Here is a 19,572-nt window from a genome sequence, read left to right as displayed (position 1 = left end):
TATCCTCTGTTGTCCCCTTCCCCTCCCACCTTCAATCATTTCCAGGATCAGGGTTTTTTCCAATGAGTCAGTTCTACGCATCAGGTGGCCAAAATATTGGAGTTTCAGCTATAGCATCAGTCCTTCCAATGAATATTCAGGACTGATTTCCTCTCGGATGGACTGGTTGGATCTCCTTGCTGTCCAAGGGACTCTCAAGAGTTTTCTCCAACACCACAGTGCAAAAGCATCAATTCTTTGGTGCTCAGTTTTCTTTATAGTCCAATTCTAATATCCATACATGACTACTGGGAAAACCAAAGCTTTGACTAGATGGACCTTTGTTGGCAAAGTAATGTCTCTGCTTTTTAATATGCTGTATAGGTTGGTCATAGCTTTTCTTCCAAGGAGCAAGCATTTTTAAGTTTTTTGGCTGCAGTCATTATCTGCAGTGATTTTGGAGCCCAAAAAATAAAGTCTCTCACTGTTTCCATTGTTTCCCTATCTACCGTATTGCTCCTCTTTTTTGTCCATAATCCTTGCTTAGTGAAACTCACACCTTGGCTAACCTAAATTATCTGTTTAGTTCATACAGCTACTGAACCTTACAGGAGAAATCATTTAACAGTGCTGACTTGATTCATTGCACTTGTTAACTATAATTCTCAAATGGTCATTTGTACTAACACTTTTTTCACTCCTAAGCCAGCCATTTCACACCCCCATTTTATTTTATAGTTGTGCCACCCTCCCCCTTAACACTCAGATGAGGAACAACTACAATTTTGTATAGAAAATAAGTACAGTTGGAAAAGAAATGTTCTCATTTTCCCAGTGACTCAATGGTCATGAGTTTGAGCAAACTCCAGGAGATGGTAAAGGACAGGGAAGCCTGGTGTGCTGCAGTCCATGGGGTCACAAAGAGTTGGACACAACTGAGTGACTAAACAAAAACATTTTCCCATAAAATTCTGCCAATATTTCTCCTTCTGTATTCTTTTCTATGAACTAAACTGCCATTAAGTCTTCTCTCCCTCCTTCCATCATTTTCTTCATATCTAGATCACTCTTATCAACACACAAATATATGCTAGACTACCAAAGTTAACATACACACTCTTATATACACACAACCTTGATCTTGTATTGTTTCTATTTACCATATAAGTCTTTTGTTCTCCTTCACAGTAAAATTTCTTGAAAGTGTTGTATATTTATACTCATTTGCTCTATTTTTTCACTTTCCATTGTTTGATGAACCTCCTCTAACCAGGTTTTTTACCCACAGCTCTGCCGAAATGGACCTTTGTCAGCGTCACAATGACTCATATCTCACTAAAGTCAATGGTCATTTTACATCTTCACTTTAGTAGACCTTCTGTTGGCATTTGACACAGTTGACCATTTCCTTTTTCTTGAAATACTTCTAGAAGAACACCACACTCCTCCTTTTCTTTAAACTCACCATCCATCCTTTCTGATTTCCTTTGCTGTCTCTTCCTCCTCTACCAGACTCTAAGTGTCGAAGTAACCCTAGATTACTTCAACACTTCAATTACTGCTTAATTTTCTTTTCTTCTCTAATTTTATTTTTTATCTGGCCACATATCTCAATTATGTCTAGCTAATGACTCTGATCCTCAGAGGATGAGATGGTTAGATAGCATCACATACTCAGTGGACATGAATTTAAACAAACTCTGGGGGATAGTGGAGGACAGAGGAGCCTGTTGTGCTGCAGTCCATGGGGTCACAAAGAGTTGGACATAACTTAGAGACTAAACAGCACCAACAACAAAATGATTCTGAAGTTTATAGTTCTAGCTGAGATCTACACCCTGACTTCCAGACCTGTACATCCAAATCCTTATATATTTTTGCTTGAAAATATAATAGGTACCTCAGACATAATATAGTCAAGTAAAGAAGTATTCATTCCTGAGCTCCCAGAATCCATATCCCATAAGTTTTCACCTTATCATTCACGGTACCATCCATCCAATTCCTCAGGGCAATAATAAACTAAGAATTTTAATTCTTTATTTTACCTTCACACCTAATATTCAATTTACCAGTAGATGTGTTCCCAAATATGTTCTAAATTGCACAGCTTCTTAACAAATCTACTGCTAAAAACCCAGTCTAAGCCCCAACTGTGTCTAGTATGGGCTAGATACAGCATCCCAATACTTTGAGCTAGGCAATGTGATCCTAATGGTCATTTTTAAAATTCTTCCCCTAAAGTCTGTCCCCTATAAAGCAATCTTTCTGAAGAGTAAAAACTGACAATATTACTCTTATAATATCCTTTATAGCTAATTTTCTCTCATGCATTGCATTTAGTTGTCTCTTCTTGTTGGGAGGATACAGAGCAGTTATTTTATAGAGTATCCATTTGTTCAGTGTTTCCTCATGATTAGATTCAAGTTATACAATTTTGACAGTTATGCAACCAAAGTGATAGTTTTCTTTTCAGTGCATTGTATCAGGAAGCAAATGATTTGATTTGTCCCAATATTAATGATGTTAAATTGAATTAAGATGGTGCCTTAACTTATGTCAAGATACTCTGAGTCTGAAAATATTCTATTCCTCATCAAACTTTCAGTCACTATTTGTAGCAATCATTATAGACTTTCTATCATTATTTCTTCTATATTTGTAAGTTGGCATTCTTCTGGAAGGAAGAACTTCCCTCTTTTCATATTATTTATATCAGTATGGATTAATTGATTCTTAACCTTATGTTACCCATTATTACCACTGTTTTGATGCTCAAATTGTCCTTTACTTGGCCAGAGGTAGCTCCTTTAAGTTGTCTCTTGTGTTCTTTTGATATGTCTTCATGAATTTTTGAGGACTTAACATACTTTTGGCACAAGATATTCTAGGTTAATCTTATACTTCTTTTGTCTTAGTCTCACATTTAGAGAAATATTGATATTTATTCTGACAGATAGTTAATTTGCTGGCAGATCAGTAAATTTTTTTTCAAGGGTTTTTCTAACCTTTGTTGGGGTGGGATTAGAGTGACCTTATCACGGTCTAGAGTGTTTTATCCTACAGTGTGAACTTTTTGGAAGGCCTTTTGAGTGTCCTCGATGTTTCAGTAAGTTCCCTCCACTTTGACCCATTGGGTTCCTATATCCAGCAGTGCCATGAAACCTCCTGAAATTCCATTCAGTTCACAGCTCCAGTGGCTGTCCTAAGCTAGATTTCACAGAGTCTCATCCTGCATATGTGCAGATTATCATTTTGACTAGAGACTTAATGGACACACTATATATATTTCTACTTGGAAAACCACTTCAGTATTCTTGCTTTGAGAACCCCATGACCAGTATGAAAACCAAAAAGATATGACACTGAAAGATGAACTCCCTAGGTTGTTAGGTGCCCAATAGGCTACGGGAGAAGAGTGGAGAAATAATTCCAGAAAGAATGAAGAGATGGAGCCAAAGCAAAAACAATACCCAGTTGTGAATGTGATTGGTGATGGAAGTAAAGCCTGATGTTGTAAAGAACAATACTGCATAGAAACCTGGAATGTTAGGTCCATGAATCAAGGTAAATTCGAAGTGGTCAAACAGGAGATGGCAAGAGTGAACATGGACGTTTTAGGAATCAGTGAACTAAAATGGACTAGAATGGGCGAGTTTAACTCAGATGACCATTATATCTACTACTGTGGGCAAGAATCCCTTAGAAGAAATGAAGTAGCCCTCATAGTCAACATAAGAGTCTGAAATGTAGTACTTGGATGCAATCTCAAAAATAACAGAATGATCTCTGTTTGTTTCCAAGGCAAACCATTCAGTATCACAGTAATCCAAGTCTATGTCCCAACCAGTAATGCTGAAGAAGCTGAAGTTGAATAGTTCTATGAAGACCTACAAGACCTTCTAGAACTAACATGTAAAAAGATGTCCTCTTCATTATAGGGGACTGGAATGCAAAAGTAGGAAGTCAAGAAACACCTTGAGTAACAGGCAAATTTGTCCTTGGAGTACAAAATGAAGCAGGGCAAAGGCTAACAGAGATTTGCCAAGAGAAAGTACTAGTCATGGAAACACCGTCTTCCAGCAACACAAGAGACGATGCTACACATGAACATCACAAGATGGTCAATACCGAAATCAGTTTCATTATATTCTTTGCAGCCAAAGATGAAGAAGCTTAATATAGTCAGCAAAAACAAGACCTAGAGCTGACTGTAGCACAGATCATGAACTCCTTATTGCAAAATTCAGATTTAAATTGAAGAAAGTAGGGAAAACCACTAGACCATTCAGGTATGATCTAAATCAAATTCCTTATGATTATACAGTGGAAGTGACAAATTCCAGGGATTAGATCTGATAGACAGAGTGATTGAAGAACTATGGACGGAGGTTCATGACATTGTACAGGAGGCAGCAATCAAGACCATCCCCAAGAAAAAGAAATGCAAAAAGGCAAAATGGTTGTCTGAGGAGGCCTTACAAATAACTGAGAAAAGAAGAGAAGCTAAAGGCAAAGGAGAAAAGGAATGCAGAGTTCCAAAAAATAGCAAGGAGACACAAGAAAGCCTTCCTCAGTGATCAGTTGAAAGAAATAGAGGAAAACAATAGAACGGGAAAGACTATAGAGATCTCTTCAAGAAAATTAGAGCTACCAAGGGAACATTTCATGCAAATATGGGCACAATAAAGGACAGAAATGGTATAGACCTGACAGAAGCAGAGGATATTAAGAAGAGGTGAAAGAATATACAGAAGAACTATACAAAAAGATCTTCATGACCTAGATATGGTGTGATCACTCACCTAGAGCCAGACATTCTGGAATGCAAAGTCAAGTGGGCCTTAGGAAGTATCACTACAAACAAAGCTAGTGGAGGTGATGGCATTCCAGTTGAACTGTTTCAAATCCTAAAAGATGATGCTATGAAAGTGCTGCACTCAATATGCCAGTAAATTCAGAAAACTCAGCAGTGGCCACATGACTGGAAAAGATCAGTTTTCATTCCTATCCCAAAGAAAGGCAATGCCAAAGAATGTTCAAACTACTGCATAATTGCACTCATTTCACATGCTAAGTAACACTCAAAATTTTTCAAGCCAGGCTTCAACAGTACATGAAACGAGAATGTCAAGCTGGATTTAGGAAAGGCAGAGAAAGCAGAGATCAAATTGCCAACATCTGCTGGATCATCAAAAATGTGAGAGAGAAAAAAAAAATGCGAGAGAGTTCCAAAAAACATCAATTTCTGCTTTATTACACCAAAGCCTTTGACTGTGTGGATCACAGTAAACTGTGGAAAATTCTGAAAGAGATGGGACTACCAGACCACCTGACCTGCCTCCTAAGAAATCTGTATTGCAGGGCAAGAAGCAACAGTTAGAACTGGACATGGAACAACAGACTGGTTCCAAATTGGGAAAGGAGTACATCAAGGCTGTATATTGTCACTCTGTTTATTTAACTTATATGCAGAGTACATCATGTGAAATGCCGGGCTGGATGAAGCACAAGCTGGAATCAAGTTTGCTGAGAGAAATATCGATAATCTCAGATATGCAGATGACACCACCCTTATGGCAGGAAGCGAAGAAGAACTAAAGACCCTCTTGATGAAAGTGAAAGAGAGTGAAAAAGTTGGCTTAAAGCTCAGCATTCAGAAAGCTAACATCATGGCATCCGGTTCTATCACTTCATGGCAAATAGATGGGGAAACAATGGAAACAGTGAGAAACTTTATTTTTCTGGACTCTAAAATCACTGCAGATGGTTACTGCAGCCATAAAAGATTCTTGCTCCTTGTAAGAAAAGCTATGACCAACCTAGACAGCATATTAAAAAACAGAGAGATTACTTTGTCGACAAAGTTCCATGTAGTCAAAGCTATGTTTTTCCAGTAGTCATGTATGGATATGAGAACTGAACTATAAAGAAAGCTGAGCACGGAAGAATTGATGCATTTGAACTGTGGTGTTGGAGAAGACTCTTGAGAGTCCCTTGGACTGTAAGGAGATACAACCAGTCCATCCTAAAGGAAATCAGTCCTGAATGTTCATTTGAAGGACTGATGTTGAAGCTGAAACTCCAATACTTTGGCCATCTGATGTGAAGAACTAACTCACTGGAAAAGACCCTGATGCTGTGAAAGGTTAAAGGCAGGAGGAGAAGGGGACGACAGAGGATCAGATGGTTGGACGGCATCACCAACACAATGGACATGAGTTTGAGCAAGCTCCAGGAGCTGGTGATGGACAGGGTGGCATGATATGCTGCAGTCCATGGGTCTCAGAGTTGGACATGACTGAGCAACTGAAGTGAACTGATACATATTTCCAATGCTGTTTTCTGCACAGCTGAAGAATGGCTCAGAAATGGTTATCCATACTTCAGTCTGTGAGTTGAGAGGGTGGAGCTGGGAGTCAAGGAAGCCAAGGCAGCTAGAATTCACAGTGCAGATTATCTGAGAAGAGAGGGCTGGATATAGAGAGAACTCTTGGGATATGAAGAAGGTCTGCCTCAAATGTGCAGCTGAGGATTGGTCAGAATATGCTTCTGAGAAAAGTACCAGAGGAAGGGTTAAAAAAGACACCTGAAAAAATATAAGGGCATAGTACTCAGAGGTCACATACAGAGGCAGATAGAGAGCCTATTCCAACAGTTAAAATAGGGAACTTTGTAATAACTAGGGCATTGGGTAGAGTACCAAGAAAGGCCCTACCTCAGTAGTAAGTAAAAATCCTGGACTAAATGTTGATGACTAATGAGGCTTGTGAGGAATACCTAAAAGAATCAAACTGTTTCCAAGTGACTTAACTGAATTGCAAAACAAAGCTCAAGAATATTTATAGAGAAAAGCGGTGGACTAGGAATCTCTAAGCCCTTGTTCTCCCATGGAACACCAAAAAACTACCAGAAACTGGTATAAAATCCTTATAAAAACTGTCAAACGGCTATAACAACCAAGCAAATATTCAATCAAGAAAAGTCACATTCAAAACAGTAAAATATTTCATGACGTTTTGTACTTTTTGCCCCACTCCCCTTCTGAGTGCAGTGTAGTTTTGGTGTAGAGGAAGTGGCAGCCCAATACACAGTTCCGTCCCTTGAATCAAAGGGAGCAGTTAGTTGTTCATTCACTAAGTCATGTCTGACTTGAGCAGAGTGGTCCTTATTTGAATGTTATGACTATCTTAGGGCTGCCTAAGGATTGGGCTCTATACCTCTAATTCAGATCTTAGAGAGAAATGGTGGATACTGCTCATGTAAGTTATAAATAAGGGGACTACAGACTTCCTGGGTAAGAGATTATGGATGGAGACATAAAGTAGACCATTGAAGGCCCAAAGAAGAAGCTAAAGTGAGATTCTTTGGGAGACTGAGACACTCAAATGTAGCCATGTGTATGAGGGAATTGAAAAAGCCATAAATATGTCCAGCCAAGACACCTGTTTAGAAGAGACCTGAGAAGACCTTAAACTTTTCCATTGAGCTGATCGCTAGGCTAACAGCATGCCCAGCTAATGAGAGGGCTACTCCAGCATAGAGCCAGTTGGCGAAGACTGAGAGAGGTAGCTATTTTTACAGATGCCCAGCCTTCAACAAAAACGTCACAAAGGATACCGATAAACAGGAGATCATGGCCTATTTAAAGGAAGAAAATAAACTGTCAAAAACTATCCCTGAAGAAGCACAGGCATTAATTAGATTTACTAAATAAAGACATTAAAACAGCTCTCTGAAATATGCTGAAGGAAACGAAATGAAAACACAGGTAAAGAACTAAAGGAAATAAGAAATATATGAACAAAATGAGAATGTCAACAAAGAGAAATAAAAAGAAACTAGAAATTCTCGAGCTAAAAAATATAGTAAGTGGATAGAAAGGTTCCCTAGAGGGATTTAACAGCAGATTTATGCAGGCAGAAGAAAAGAACAGCAGACTTAAAGATAGGAGATTTGAAATTATCAAGTTTAAGGAGCAAAAAAAGGGAATGTTTTCCCTCTAAGATCGGTAAGAGAGACCCCATGGACTATACAGTCTGTGGAATTCTCCAGGCCAGAATACTGGAGTGGGTGGCCTTTCCCTTCTCCAGGGGTCTTCCCAACCCAGGGATTGAACCCAGGTCTCCCTCCTTGCAGGTGGATCCTTTACCAGCTGAGCCACAAGGGAAGCCCACCATGTATATGTATGCCTACTTAAAAAAAAAACAACAACAACAAAACAATTTCAGTGATTGAAATCAGTTAAATGCATTGATCCTTTATCAAAAGTCCCAACTTCTCCAATCTTTATCCCACAAGTCCTCCCCAGTCTGCCCACCTACGCCTCTGCCAGAAATGGACCACATTTCTAACTGCCAGATGTGCTAGTGGCCCATTCCTCAGTGTTCTGCGTTTGTTAGCAAGTTTCTCTCCCACCTAGAATACACTCCTTTTGCCTGTAGCCTGCACTTTTAGACCTAACTCTAATGTTAATCTATCCAGGAGCCCTCTCTAACCACGCTGATCCTCACTATGCTTTCTCTCCTCTGGAATGGGATGTTTGTGACCTGGGCCTCACAAGTGAGTATATGATCCTGTATGTTTTGGATTGTTGGCTCTTGCTTTGTGTGATGTCTTACGTTGGAAAATAGGCTGTCTGGATAGCAGAAAGGCAGCGTGACTCAAATGTCTTTGTACTCTTAACACTGCTTTGCTTAGGGCTGAGCATAGATGCAGGGCTCACTAGTCTTCAGTTGGAAGAAGGAAATGGCAACCCACTCCAGAATTCTTGCCTGGAGAATCCTGTGGACAGAGAAGCCTGGAGGGCTGCTGCCCATAGGGTCACACAGAGTTGGACATGACTGAAGTGACTTAGCCTTCATGTATGCATTGGAGAAGGAAATGGCAACCCACTCCAGTATTCTTGCCTGGAGAATCCCAGGGACAGAGGAGCTTGGTGGGCTGCTGTCTATGGGGTCACATAGAGTTGGATACGACTGAAATGATTTAGCAGCAGCAACAGCAGTCTTCAGTTGGGTGAAAGATTAGATACTGGAGGAAGGACCAAGGAGTATCTTCAGAGATTTTGAGCTCAAGGATTTTTGGCTGTGAGACCACTGTCACCAGGGAAAGATTTTTTTCCTTAAAGAAACTTAAAAATTAGAGTGTTAGAGAAATATGACAATATCCACAGAGGTCAGGTAAGTAACATAAATGTGTAAATAAATGGTCAGCATATAGGAGTGATGGGCCCTGGTGATGAATTAGAAAACAACTGGCTTGCTTAAAGTTTTAAAAAATTCTAGTTAAAAAACAAGCAAACAAACAAAATTCCTTTAGGCAAACAGCAGACATCCAGAATAGATGAGTAGACCTAGCCACAATCAGCAACTACTTTATGGCTTTAAGTCAGAAGTGGTCACTGACACATCTCTGCAGGTACACACCTCTGCAGGTACACATCTCTGCAGGTACGCATCTCTGTGAGAAGACAGAATTCTGTAACATAGTTAAAAACAGCTCTAGAAAACTAACTCTTACAAGAGATGCACAAGGAAATCTCATTAGTGTGTCTCAATGCAAGGCAGTGTTTACAGTCTCTTCTCACTCATCCTCAAGCTTGAGGCCACATAGTCTGGGAGGCATTCCTTTCTGATTCCCACAATGTCATTTTAAAGATGCTACCACTTTTACCTGTCCCTGCCACTTCATCCATGGTCCCTTCATGCACCTCTGATTTCCCATCACCCACCTGTAACATCAAAGCTCTCCATTTCCAAGCCATAACCAGACTGGCCATCAGGCTGGTGGAGGGTATGGAGAGTGAAGACAGAGTGGGACCACAGACACTGCCTGTGAGTGGCACGTTCATACCTTACAACCAGACCCCCTCATCTGCAAATGGAATTACCACATGGACTTCCTAGACAGGTGAAGCTCTCTGACACCGTACCTACCTTGTGAAACAGAAGGGCTTTGTGATGCAGTCTGATGGCTTGGTTCCGTCATCTGTGAGGTGGAGACGACGATGTGTAGCAAGCATTGGAAGTCAGTAGGTGCCAGGACTCTGAATGCCTACATTCATAAGGATGGTTGGTCTCCTCGTGATTATGAGGTTTAGACCATGCTGAGCCAGACTTTTGTTCTCTGGGATTTGGGGTATCCCTTATATACCTATGGCTCCATCTTCATTATTATTCTAATTATCTGGCAAGTGAAAAAGAGTTACCATGGATTAACGGAACATAAAAGGAGCTGCTGCCGGGTAAGGAAACACTATGACTAGGACTGAACTAATTAAGCCTTAGATAAGATGCTTTAAGCTCCCAGTGTCTCTCCTTTTATCCTTCCTCTCCACCTGTCTACCTCCCCACCCATATTATTATTATTATTTTTTTTTTTACCATCCATTAGTTATTCTTATACGGTATTTCTCTTCTCAGCACCTAGAAATCATTTCTTACCAGACCATCCCTGCAGTGTATTGTAATTGAAAAAATCAAGAACATCTCTATCTGGCTTGGGCTGAGACTTAGATGAAATGGATTGTGCCTCACTGGATCTTAGAAGACTTCCCTTTATGGGAGATTTTTCTGGTTTGTGGTCCATTAAGGCATTTGTAAATTGAAGTCCTTTGGTTATTAGATCTACACAACTTTATTCTGTTCCACCCTTTCTCTTGTTCCATTATAAGCTTGATACAGAACTTATCTTAGGAAATAAATGGGAGGTGTGGCGGACAGAAGAGCCTCAAAATGAATCAGAGATAAGAGAAAACAAATATTGAGACGAAAAAAAATATGAGTATGGAAAGTTAGGAAATTAAACACAGGTAAATTAAAAAGGATTAGGTAATCTATATTAGCTTTGTCTTGGTTTGGACGTGAAAAAGAAAATGGTGTCCCAACTTCACACTCCAACTCTTTTGTCTTTAAGCGTCACCGAAAAGTGAGACAAAGGGCTAGAGATGCAGCATCAAGAGGTAAAGTCTCTGCCCTGACTTCTCTCCCCTGGGGGTGAGGTTCCCTTGGACCCTGTCCCCCAGTGACCCTTAGTGCCAGGCACCAGGTGCTCTAACTGCTGAAGGCTCCAATCCCCAAGTTGACAGATTCTCCCAGAAGACTTTTATGGGGGTGGGGTAGGGGTCTGCAGTCTCCTGTCATTCAAGGCTTTTAGATTCCTGTAGGATGTCCCTGAATCCCCTCCTCTTCTGTGTAACACTGTCTCCTGGTTTCTCAGCTAGGAGACATTCCCGGAAAGAAGTTGACAAGCTGTGGGAGCTGCTCTCAGTCATGCGAAGGTGATCTCTTGCTCTTTGCAGTCTCCCACCTCCCAATATGGCCTGTGGTAATTTCTGTGTTTGGCCTGCGGCAGGGTTGGGCAGAAGGAGAATGGCTGAGAGGGAGCCAGACACATGGAGCCTGGAGCCCTGGGTGAGAGTTGCTGGAGGAGAGGATGGGGCCAGACGTCTCAGTGGAGAGGGGTCTTCCAGCTGTGCTCTGGGCTAGGCTCACAAAGGTGCTGGAAGTCAGGATTTGACGGAATTTAACGATGTGGGTTTTCTCCCAACCATGAGACAAGTTATCCAGTCAGGAGAATGGATAGTTAAGTGCATAAACAAGTCATCATTTTCATATTCTCTTTACAGCCGCTGCCTTTCAAGGGCAGACCCCTGGACCCTACTGACATTACCTCCTCTGGTTCTGTCTTCAGGGAGGCCAGTTCCTGGGACAAGCCTCAGGCAGGAGCTTGTCATATTATCCCCTTCTTAAGAGCTCTGCAGAGTGAGGAATTGGCTCTTAAGAGAGTTCCCACAGGACTTCCGTGGCCCCAAGCGAGGCTGACTCCAGGTTCTACCTGGTGATGTCTCTGGTGCTGCCCCATCAGCTAACCATTGGCTCCCCCACCTGCCTGGTTCCCTTCTCCTAATTCAGCTTCTCAGCACAGGTCAGCAGAGAGCTCACCCACCTCCCAGTTTCTCAAGGCCCTGTATTTCCATCAGTTGTCTGAGACCTTGCCCAACAAGCTCCAGGCTCTCAGCCCAGCCACTCTACAGCTTGCCAAATGGCATTTCCCTAGGAAGAAAAGTAGACACTTAAACACCCAGTGGTTGCAGGCCCCAGAGTTTACTCTAGGGGAGGGCAGGCCCAATCTCCGGGCCACACACTGGCCAAGAGTAACAAACAGTAACAAACTGTCCATCAGTAACATACATTTGTTATGTTTCCCTTCCCAGCCAGGGCTGGCTACCTCAGGAGGGGAATGTGCGGCAGATCCTGTGTGCAGATCCGGGCTGCCAAACCTGCAACACCATGGCTCTGGAGATTCAGCAGTTGTTGGGTGAGAACACCCTGATCTCCCCCACTTCAGGGGATACCTCTCAGGGCTCCTCTTGCCGAGAGGTTTTGTCCATGTCTAATGTGACTTTGGAGCAGAGTCTGGAGCATCGTTCCCCACACTCCAAAGACCTTTCACTTCCATCTGCAACCCTCACAGTGTCACAGAAATCCTTAGTCCAGTCAGTGGCCCAGTCACCTGGTGCAGCCGGCATCCATGATTACTGGGCTGAACATGTCAAGCTAAGGCAGGGATTCCAAGTGCTAGAGGGTCCCTCAGGGACTGAGGAGCCTAGAATTTCAATGAATCTTCAGGAGATGATGCAGAGCAACCTCAGCCTCATCTGTGGGAACCAAGTCCAGCAGCCCTTAAATCCCCAGGTCTCTCTGCTGACCCTGAAACAAGAAATTACTACCCTGACACATCCAGTGGCCTTGCCGATGGTCACTGTCCTCCCTGCCCACCTGCCGTTCCTGAGTCCTGAAGTCCTGAGACTTCTTGAGGTCCATGTGAAAAAATGGATGCATTTCCAGAGGTGGGGGCTCCCCAGGCGTGTAGAAGAGTCCCTGAGGCAGCTGATGCCAAAGCCGCCACTATTTTACCAAACTGTATATAAGCAACCAGTTTCTTTCATCCACAATAATACTTCTCATTTCTCTGTTGAGAAATTTGGGACCATTTCATACCAGAACTGGGGTTCAGGTATGGCCGGCCAGCCTACCCAGGCCTTCTGGGTTTCTGAATGGTGCATTACGGATCCAGAACAAAGACGCCTCTACCAGCAAATCCCCAACCATAAGGCTTTAGCCTTGCCCTCTTCAGCCCTTAAAGAATTAAGTGGCCTCTATCTAATGTCTGGGCAACAGGCTAGTGACTCAGTGGGCCCCGTGCAGCCAAAATACAGCCAGCTATTCTGTGGCCTGCCTTCTCTGCACAGTGAGTCGCTGGTTGACACCTTCTTGGCTTCTCAAGGCCTCTCCAACGATGAGAGCATGTCCAAGCCCCACTTGAAGGATCCCTGTCTCTTCAAGGAACTCTCCTTCCTCCCTTTGCTCCCTAAAACTCCAACCCAGTCAACTCCACTCTCTTCTCTGTCTTCGCAAGATTGTGTTGCTCTATCTGCTCACCAAGCTCACATCAATGTCCCATTTCTGACTCTGGACGAGTGTGAAGCCTTGGAGTGGCACCTGCTGCAGAGGCAGCTCCAGCTTCAGTGGGACTTGCCAGATGTTTTCCAGAGAGAGCAACATGTCCAGAGCCCCGTGGAGTGTAAGCCCAGTGACAAAGTCCAGTCTTCTGAGACTCTGAAAACTTTCTCGCCGGGAAAGCGTGTCTCAGTCCTCACAAGGGAACTACTCTTCCCGCAGCACACCAGGAGGGTGCTGGAATACCACCTCCAGAGACAGCTGATTCACCACCGCTGGGGCCTGCCCCAGAAGATCCAGCAGTCCATCCAGTTGCTCCTGTCCCCCACTAACCAGCAGACTATATCCTGGAGCAGCACAGCCCTAGACAGTGTGAATGGCCCCCAGCCTACATCTCTGGAGGCCACTGGAGCTGATGACCCATTCTTACCTATTGTGGACGCATTGTCAGTCCCCATGCCACACTTGTTTGACCAGGCCAAGGCAATATTGCGGGGCCATATTGACTCCAAAGGTGGACAAATTCACCAGGGCAACATCCCTGCCTGTGTATATAGTTCTTGGGAGTGCATAATTCCTGGGGGCCTAGGAGTGACTCCCTTCAGCTGCGTCCTGGAAAGCAAGCCCCTGGAACTCCAGGCAGCAGCTGACCAGGACCTTCAACAGAAAGTTATACCCAGGATGCCAGTGGCCCTTGATCAGCAGCAACAGGTCTCACCAAAAGCTGTCACTGAACATCCTAAGCTGCCCGGAGTCCTGTCAGAGGCAGCCATTGAGAAACTGGAGATAACTTTACGGCACAAGTATCTGGCCTTCTTGTCAGGGCTGCCTGCTCTTTATTGTGTGGCTCTCTCCAGGGCCATGGCCCCAGCAACCACGTCAGTCACATCCCCAGCTATGATCACAGAGATGGTGCCTGAGCCTGTTGAATTCTCAACAGAACCTCTGACTCAGGTGACCTCACCTGAAGAGCAGGGTCCAAGTCCTGGGCCAGGCTTTCAAGAGGCCAATGAGGCTCTTTCAAACACTGCAGAAGAATTCCAGGTTGATGCGCAGGTGAAAGGAGTAGTTGAGATGCTGCCTATAGAAAGCCAAACAGAGCCTGAGAGGCCCTCTTCACTTGGGGAGCACATCTTGGCCAAAATGAATTTCCATCTGAGAAAGAAGATCCTAGAAGCACAAATTGGAATTCCCTTAAAGGCAAGAGAGTCCAGGGAACAAGTTGTAGGAACGTCAGAGGATGTATGTACACAGGAGTCTCTTGAGAGTTTAAACAACCAAGGACAACCACTGCTCCAGGAACTCCCCATCCCACCAGATGTGCCATGTGCCCCAGACCCAGAGTGGCTCCACCTCAAAGAACAGCTGGCCACTGAGTCAAAGGTGGTGCACCAGAAACAGAAGCAACCCAGTTCCAGCATAGTACCCCATGGTTCTGTCCACTGGGCTTCCAGTATCTTAGTCAGCGGGGACATGACAGAGGCCCAGGTGCTTTGTGTTCAGCTGGAGGCCAGTGTGAACAACCCCAGTCTGGAAGAGCCTTGGAGCCCTGAGCCCTGGAGCCCTGAGCTCCATAGTCCTGACAAGAGCAAGGACTCAGCCCAAGTCCCTACACTGGCAGAAAAGAGAGAGGAGCCAGGCAAACCCAGATTGGCTGGGGACCATGGAGAAGGTGATGCTGGGTTCACACTCTCCTCCACAAGAGAAAAAAGCCACTCTGTTGAAGGCCTGAGGCCAGAAGGGATACTTCTGAATAGGACACCCCACAGCCCCTGGCAACGGAGACATCGCTTTCACCTTGATGCTTCCTGTCAACACAGTCCTCGGCATCGCCCTCAGCCTAAACTCCCACAGCTACCTCCTGGAGTCCCTAGGGGGAAGGATTCTCAGAAGAAGGACCTGCAAGACAGTCAAGCCAAGCTCAGTGTCATCCTCAAACCAGCAAGGGTTCCCGAGAATGCCCAGCCTGTGGTGCCCCAAGCGTCACGAGGCCAGCCTTTCCTGGGCCAGCTCACTGTGGGTAAGCCATTGGAGGGCCGAGCTTTACAAGGTCAGGTCTTTCCGAGGCAGGTAGTGCAAGGCCATACTCACAAGAGGCCCAGCCTTCCAGAATATGGCTTGATAAATAAGATGAAATCTCTTCTGCACTGTATTACACCCAAGACAAAAGGCAAAGGGCATGAGGCATCCATGTCCTCTGCATCTGAGAAAGTGACCAGCACTAGAAAAGAAAATGTGGAAAAAAGCTTGGCTCCAGCCAAAAGTCCCAAGGGACGAACTAAGACAGAGAAGACAAGAGGGGACCCCAAGGCCCAGTTTCCACCCCCTGAGAAGCAGATGAGCCTGGCTTTCATGGATGTTACCCACTCCCCAGACAGTAAGCTCCGGCACCACTCCCGCTCCCATCAACTCCACTTGGCCTCAGTCTTGGGTGCCCCCCACCACTGTCCTCGGCACTGTCCTCGAGTGGCTTGTGCCACCCAACCAAAGAACCCACCCTAACTCTCAGCTCTCACCTCTCACCTCAGAAGGAAACTCTAGTCTGCTCAAGAAGACCCAACACAGTCAGAAGACTTTGTAGTCTCCCCAGTGTCTGCATCCCTTGAGGAGGACTGCTCCTGTCATTTTTATTAATGTGCAGGTGGGCAGAGTACCACCCCAATACACTCTATATATCTCTAAGCAGAGAGTTGTATGTCTGCTGCTTTTCTCCACCATGGTGTGCTCAGGGAAGGCATAATGGAAGTAAATGTCCTTCCTATCTAGGGAAGGAGCTTTAACCCACTCTTAAGCTGGGACAGCATTCCACACCCACCCCCCTCAACCCCAAACCCACTGGACTGTGGATAAAAGGGACTTGAGCAGAGAAGGAAGGCCCTTGTCTAAGATACATTGAAGTTAAAGGTCAGACTTGAATTTGATTAATATCATGGTGTCCTTGGCCCAGAGAAGCAATGTGGAGGGTAGTACTGTCAAGAACGAGTGGCCAGGAATTTTTTGCTCCAGGCAAAATTCATTGATGACTTCTATATGTATGCTCACAATCTGGAAGGGAGATATTTAGGAGAGTGCCAGTGTTCCAATCTTGAGGAGGTGCTTTGTATTATCAATAGCATATAGGTAATATGATAAATACCAAAAACAAATGATAGAATCTCCCCTTCTGCTCCTGTCGGTTATGTTAGATCTTTCTGGAGAGCTCACCTGGGAGGCAGCTGTAGTTCTCTTGCCTGTATCCCACCTCCTCTGTCTATCAGCTGCATGGAATAAGTGACACTGGGAATGAAGATCACAGTAGGACATGGAAACTCCCAAGGGTAGGCAGGAGAGAAGCAGGAAGGGAGAGCATGTAGATGGAAGTCCGAGTACTTGGGATAGAAGCTGACATGGTCCTGAAGAGGGCATAATAAGAGAAAAGACTGGTTTGCTTGAACCAGGAAGCCAACACAGTGCCCACTTGCTTTTAGGGGATGGGGACGAATAAACTGAGTTTTGGTGGTTCATAGTGTGAAGAAGAGCAGTGAGTTGAACCTTGTTGTCCAAGGGCAATGCAAATTAAAATTTCTGAACACTCACCCTCCACCCTACAAAATTGTTCAGTGTTAGGGATTGGTGTAACTATAAACCCGTGTTTTTGCTCAGCTCAAACATGAAGTCAGTGACTGTGTTCTAATCTTGATATATCTCAACTTTGCCCCCTTTTTTCTGTGTTTACTGTCTCTGTTGTTAAATTACTCACTCATTCTTGCCTAAATAATGCAGTAGTGTCTCATATGCCCAGGGCCTAGGATAGTGGTTGGCATAATAATACCTTAATGGTACTTGAATACAAAGTCTGGGCTGTGGAGGCAAACAAATCATTACATTAGTATGTTGAGTGCTATGGAATAAGGAGTCCTGTCATGGGATTATGGGGGTACTCAGCTCAGAAGGACCCCAGAAGGGTCACAATAAAATAACCTTGATTATGCTGTGCACCTTAAACTCACACAGTGCTGTATGTCAATTATATCTCAAAATGGAAGGAAGATAAAATAAACTTAAAAAATAACTTTGAGAACTATTTTACATTCAATTAAAATGTTTATTTACTATATGCAAATAGCTATAACTAACATGGCAAAGACATAGAATTTAAAAGTGGAACTCGTGATTTCATGGGATAGACAGTCTACATGCCCAGATTGTCTATTAAACACATATACTTGAATGTCCAATATTCATCTTAAACTATAGAACAGTACATTCTTGATTCCCTGTGCCCATCCATTATCTCATTACACATATGAAACATGCTCCAATCACAGTATTCATAACATCAGTTAATGGCAATGGCATCTTTGCAGTTGTTCAGGACAAAAACATTGATGTCTTCCTTGACATTTTTTCCCTAACTGTCAATATCCAGTCCACTCTGTTGTCTCTACCTTCTGAAATGAATTCATAACACAACCACTTCTCACTCACTTCGCTGCTATTATTACTGCAGTAGTATAATAACTAACCCCAACTTCTGCCTGACACCACACTTCTAACAGTCTGTTCTCAACACAGAAGCTTAATACTCCTCAGGGAGGGTCCTGACTATAGACAACTAGATAGAAAGATAGATTAAAGTTAGATGATGATGATGATGATGAAGAAGAAGAAGATGAAGGAGGAGGGGGAGAGGGAGGAGGGGAGGAGAAAGAAAGGCATGTAAAACCATGAGACTGGATAAGATCATCCAGACAATGATTGTTAATGAAGGAACGATCTAAGGACCAAGCCTGGGACACCCCAACATTAAGAATTTGGAGGAAAAATAGGAACCGATAAGCAGAGACTGGGAAGTAGTCAGTGAGGTGGGAGGAAAACCATGATGCGGGAGAGAAAGGGAGAACTGCAAGAGAGGCAAGGTCATGGTGCAGAAGTATAACATAATAGGAGTAAGTCCCAGGTTGAGGGGTTGGCCTTGGCTAAAAGCACAGATGCTTCACTAGTGGTAAGTAGAGAGAAAGTAACAGTGAGGAGGGACTCTGTGTCTCATGCAAAGAATGGTTTCTCTACAATTAAGGGAGCAAGGCAAATACCTGAAGGGGTGAATGAGGAACTAGGAAAGATCATGGCTGGGGGAGGGGTTGATACCAAAAGCCAAAGCCAGAGATGAAGAGGAATTCTGGAAGTTACCATGGCAAGGTTTTTTTTTGTTAGGGCCTAAGAAAATTGGTAGTAGCATGTGAATCCTGGTGAGCAGGAAAGCACAGTTGAGGTTAGTGGACACGTGGGAGGAAGTGTGGCATCCTAATTGTCAGCCAGGGGCCAGGGAGTTTCAGGGGCTGGAGGAGAGAAGTAGGAAGCAGAAAGACAAAGGCTGCCCTGAGCGGATGGGAGGGCTCTGTTCTGGACACTTCATTTCTCTCAGAAGGTGGCACCTCTGCATTCCCACCTTCTGACCTACCAGAGGGGAGAGTAAGGGCAGAAAGGGCTGTGGCCTCCTCACGGTGTGGTATGGGGGCTGTGGGATGCCCTGCCTCACTGATTCTGAAGGAAATTCAGGATGGCTCCACATACCACAACCAGCAGTGGGGCCGGGAGTCTCCTCCTCTGATAGGACCCAGTACTTAGCACAGTGTGTCCACTGCCAGCTGGATGCAGAAAAGGCAGGATGGGAAGAGGCATGAATGTGTCCCACCTCTGAATGATGACTCTGTGCCTAAGGGGTGGCAGCCCAGCCCCTTTTGTGGCCCCCAGGGCGAGGAGGCACAAGGCCCAGGCCGGCTGAACCACATCTTCCAGAGTTTTCCTAAAGCATCCCCAAAGGTCATAAGAGGTCTTGTGACAGGCACATCCTCCCTTCCTGGTGGGAGTTGGGCTGAGAGCCACGTAGGAGGATGCCCAGGAAAAGGAATGTAACTCGGAAAGGTTAGGTGGGAAGCTGAGGTTAATGTGCCCACATTCTGGGCTGAGGTGGAGCAAGTCCTTTCTTTGGTCTTCCACAAGCTGCCTGCCCTAGAAAACCATGAATTCGCAGTGCTGACCAAGTTTTGCAACAAAGAGCCAGGGGCAGAGAGTTGATCTGAAATGAAGACCTTCAGGATTCTTAAGTCTCAGCAGAGTCAAGAGCTGAGAGAAGTGTCAGAGCCTATGA

General features: G+C 44.3%; 1 protein-coding gene across 1 annotated transcript; it reads left to right on the top strand.

Annotated features, from left to right (window-relative positions):
- Positions 1 to 8,950: 8,950 nt before the first annotated feature.
- LOC102404574 (protein FAM205A) lies at positions 8,951 to 18,737 on the top strand. Its single transcript, XM_006070771.4, has 4 exons — positions 8,951 to 10,225; positions 10,897 to 10,942; positions 11,200 to 11,260; positions 12,197 to 18,737. Exons 1-4 carry the CDS (start codon positions 10,085 to 10,087, stop codon positions 15,942 to 15,944), a joined length of 3,996 nt encoding a protein of 1,331 aa, XP_006070833.2. The 5' UTR covers positions 8,951 to 10,084; the 3' UTR covers positions 15,945 to 18,737.
- Positions 18,738 to 19,572: the final 835 nt, after the last annotated feature.

The sequence above is a fragment of the Bubalus bubalis genome, chromosome 3 (assembly GCF_019923935.1).
Source record: "Bubalus bubalis isolate 160015118507 breed Murrah chromosome 3, NDDB_SH_1, whole genome shotgun sequence".
NCBI classification, from domain to species: Eukaryota; Metazoa; Chordata; class Mammalia; order Artiodactyla; family Bovidae; genus Bubalus; species Bubalus bubalis.
This window is presented reverse-complemented; position numbering and strand designations above follow the sequence as displayed.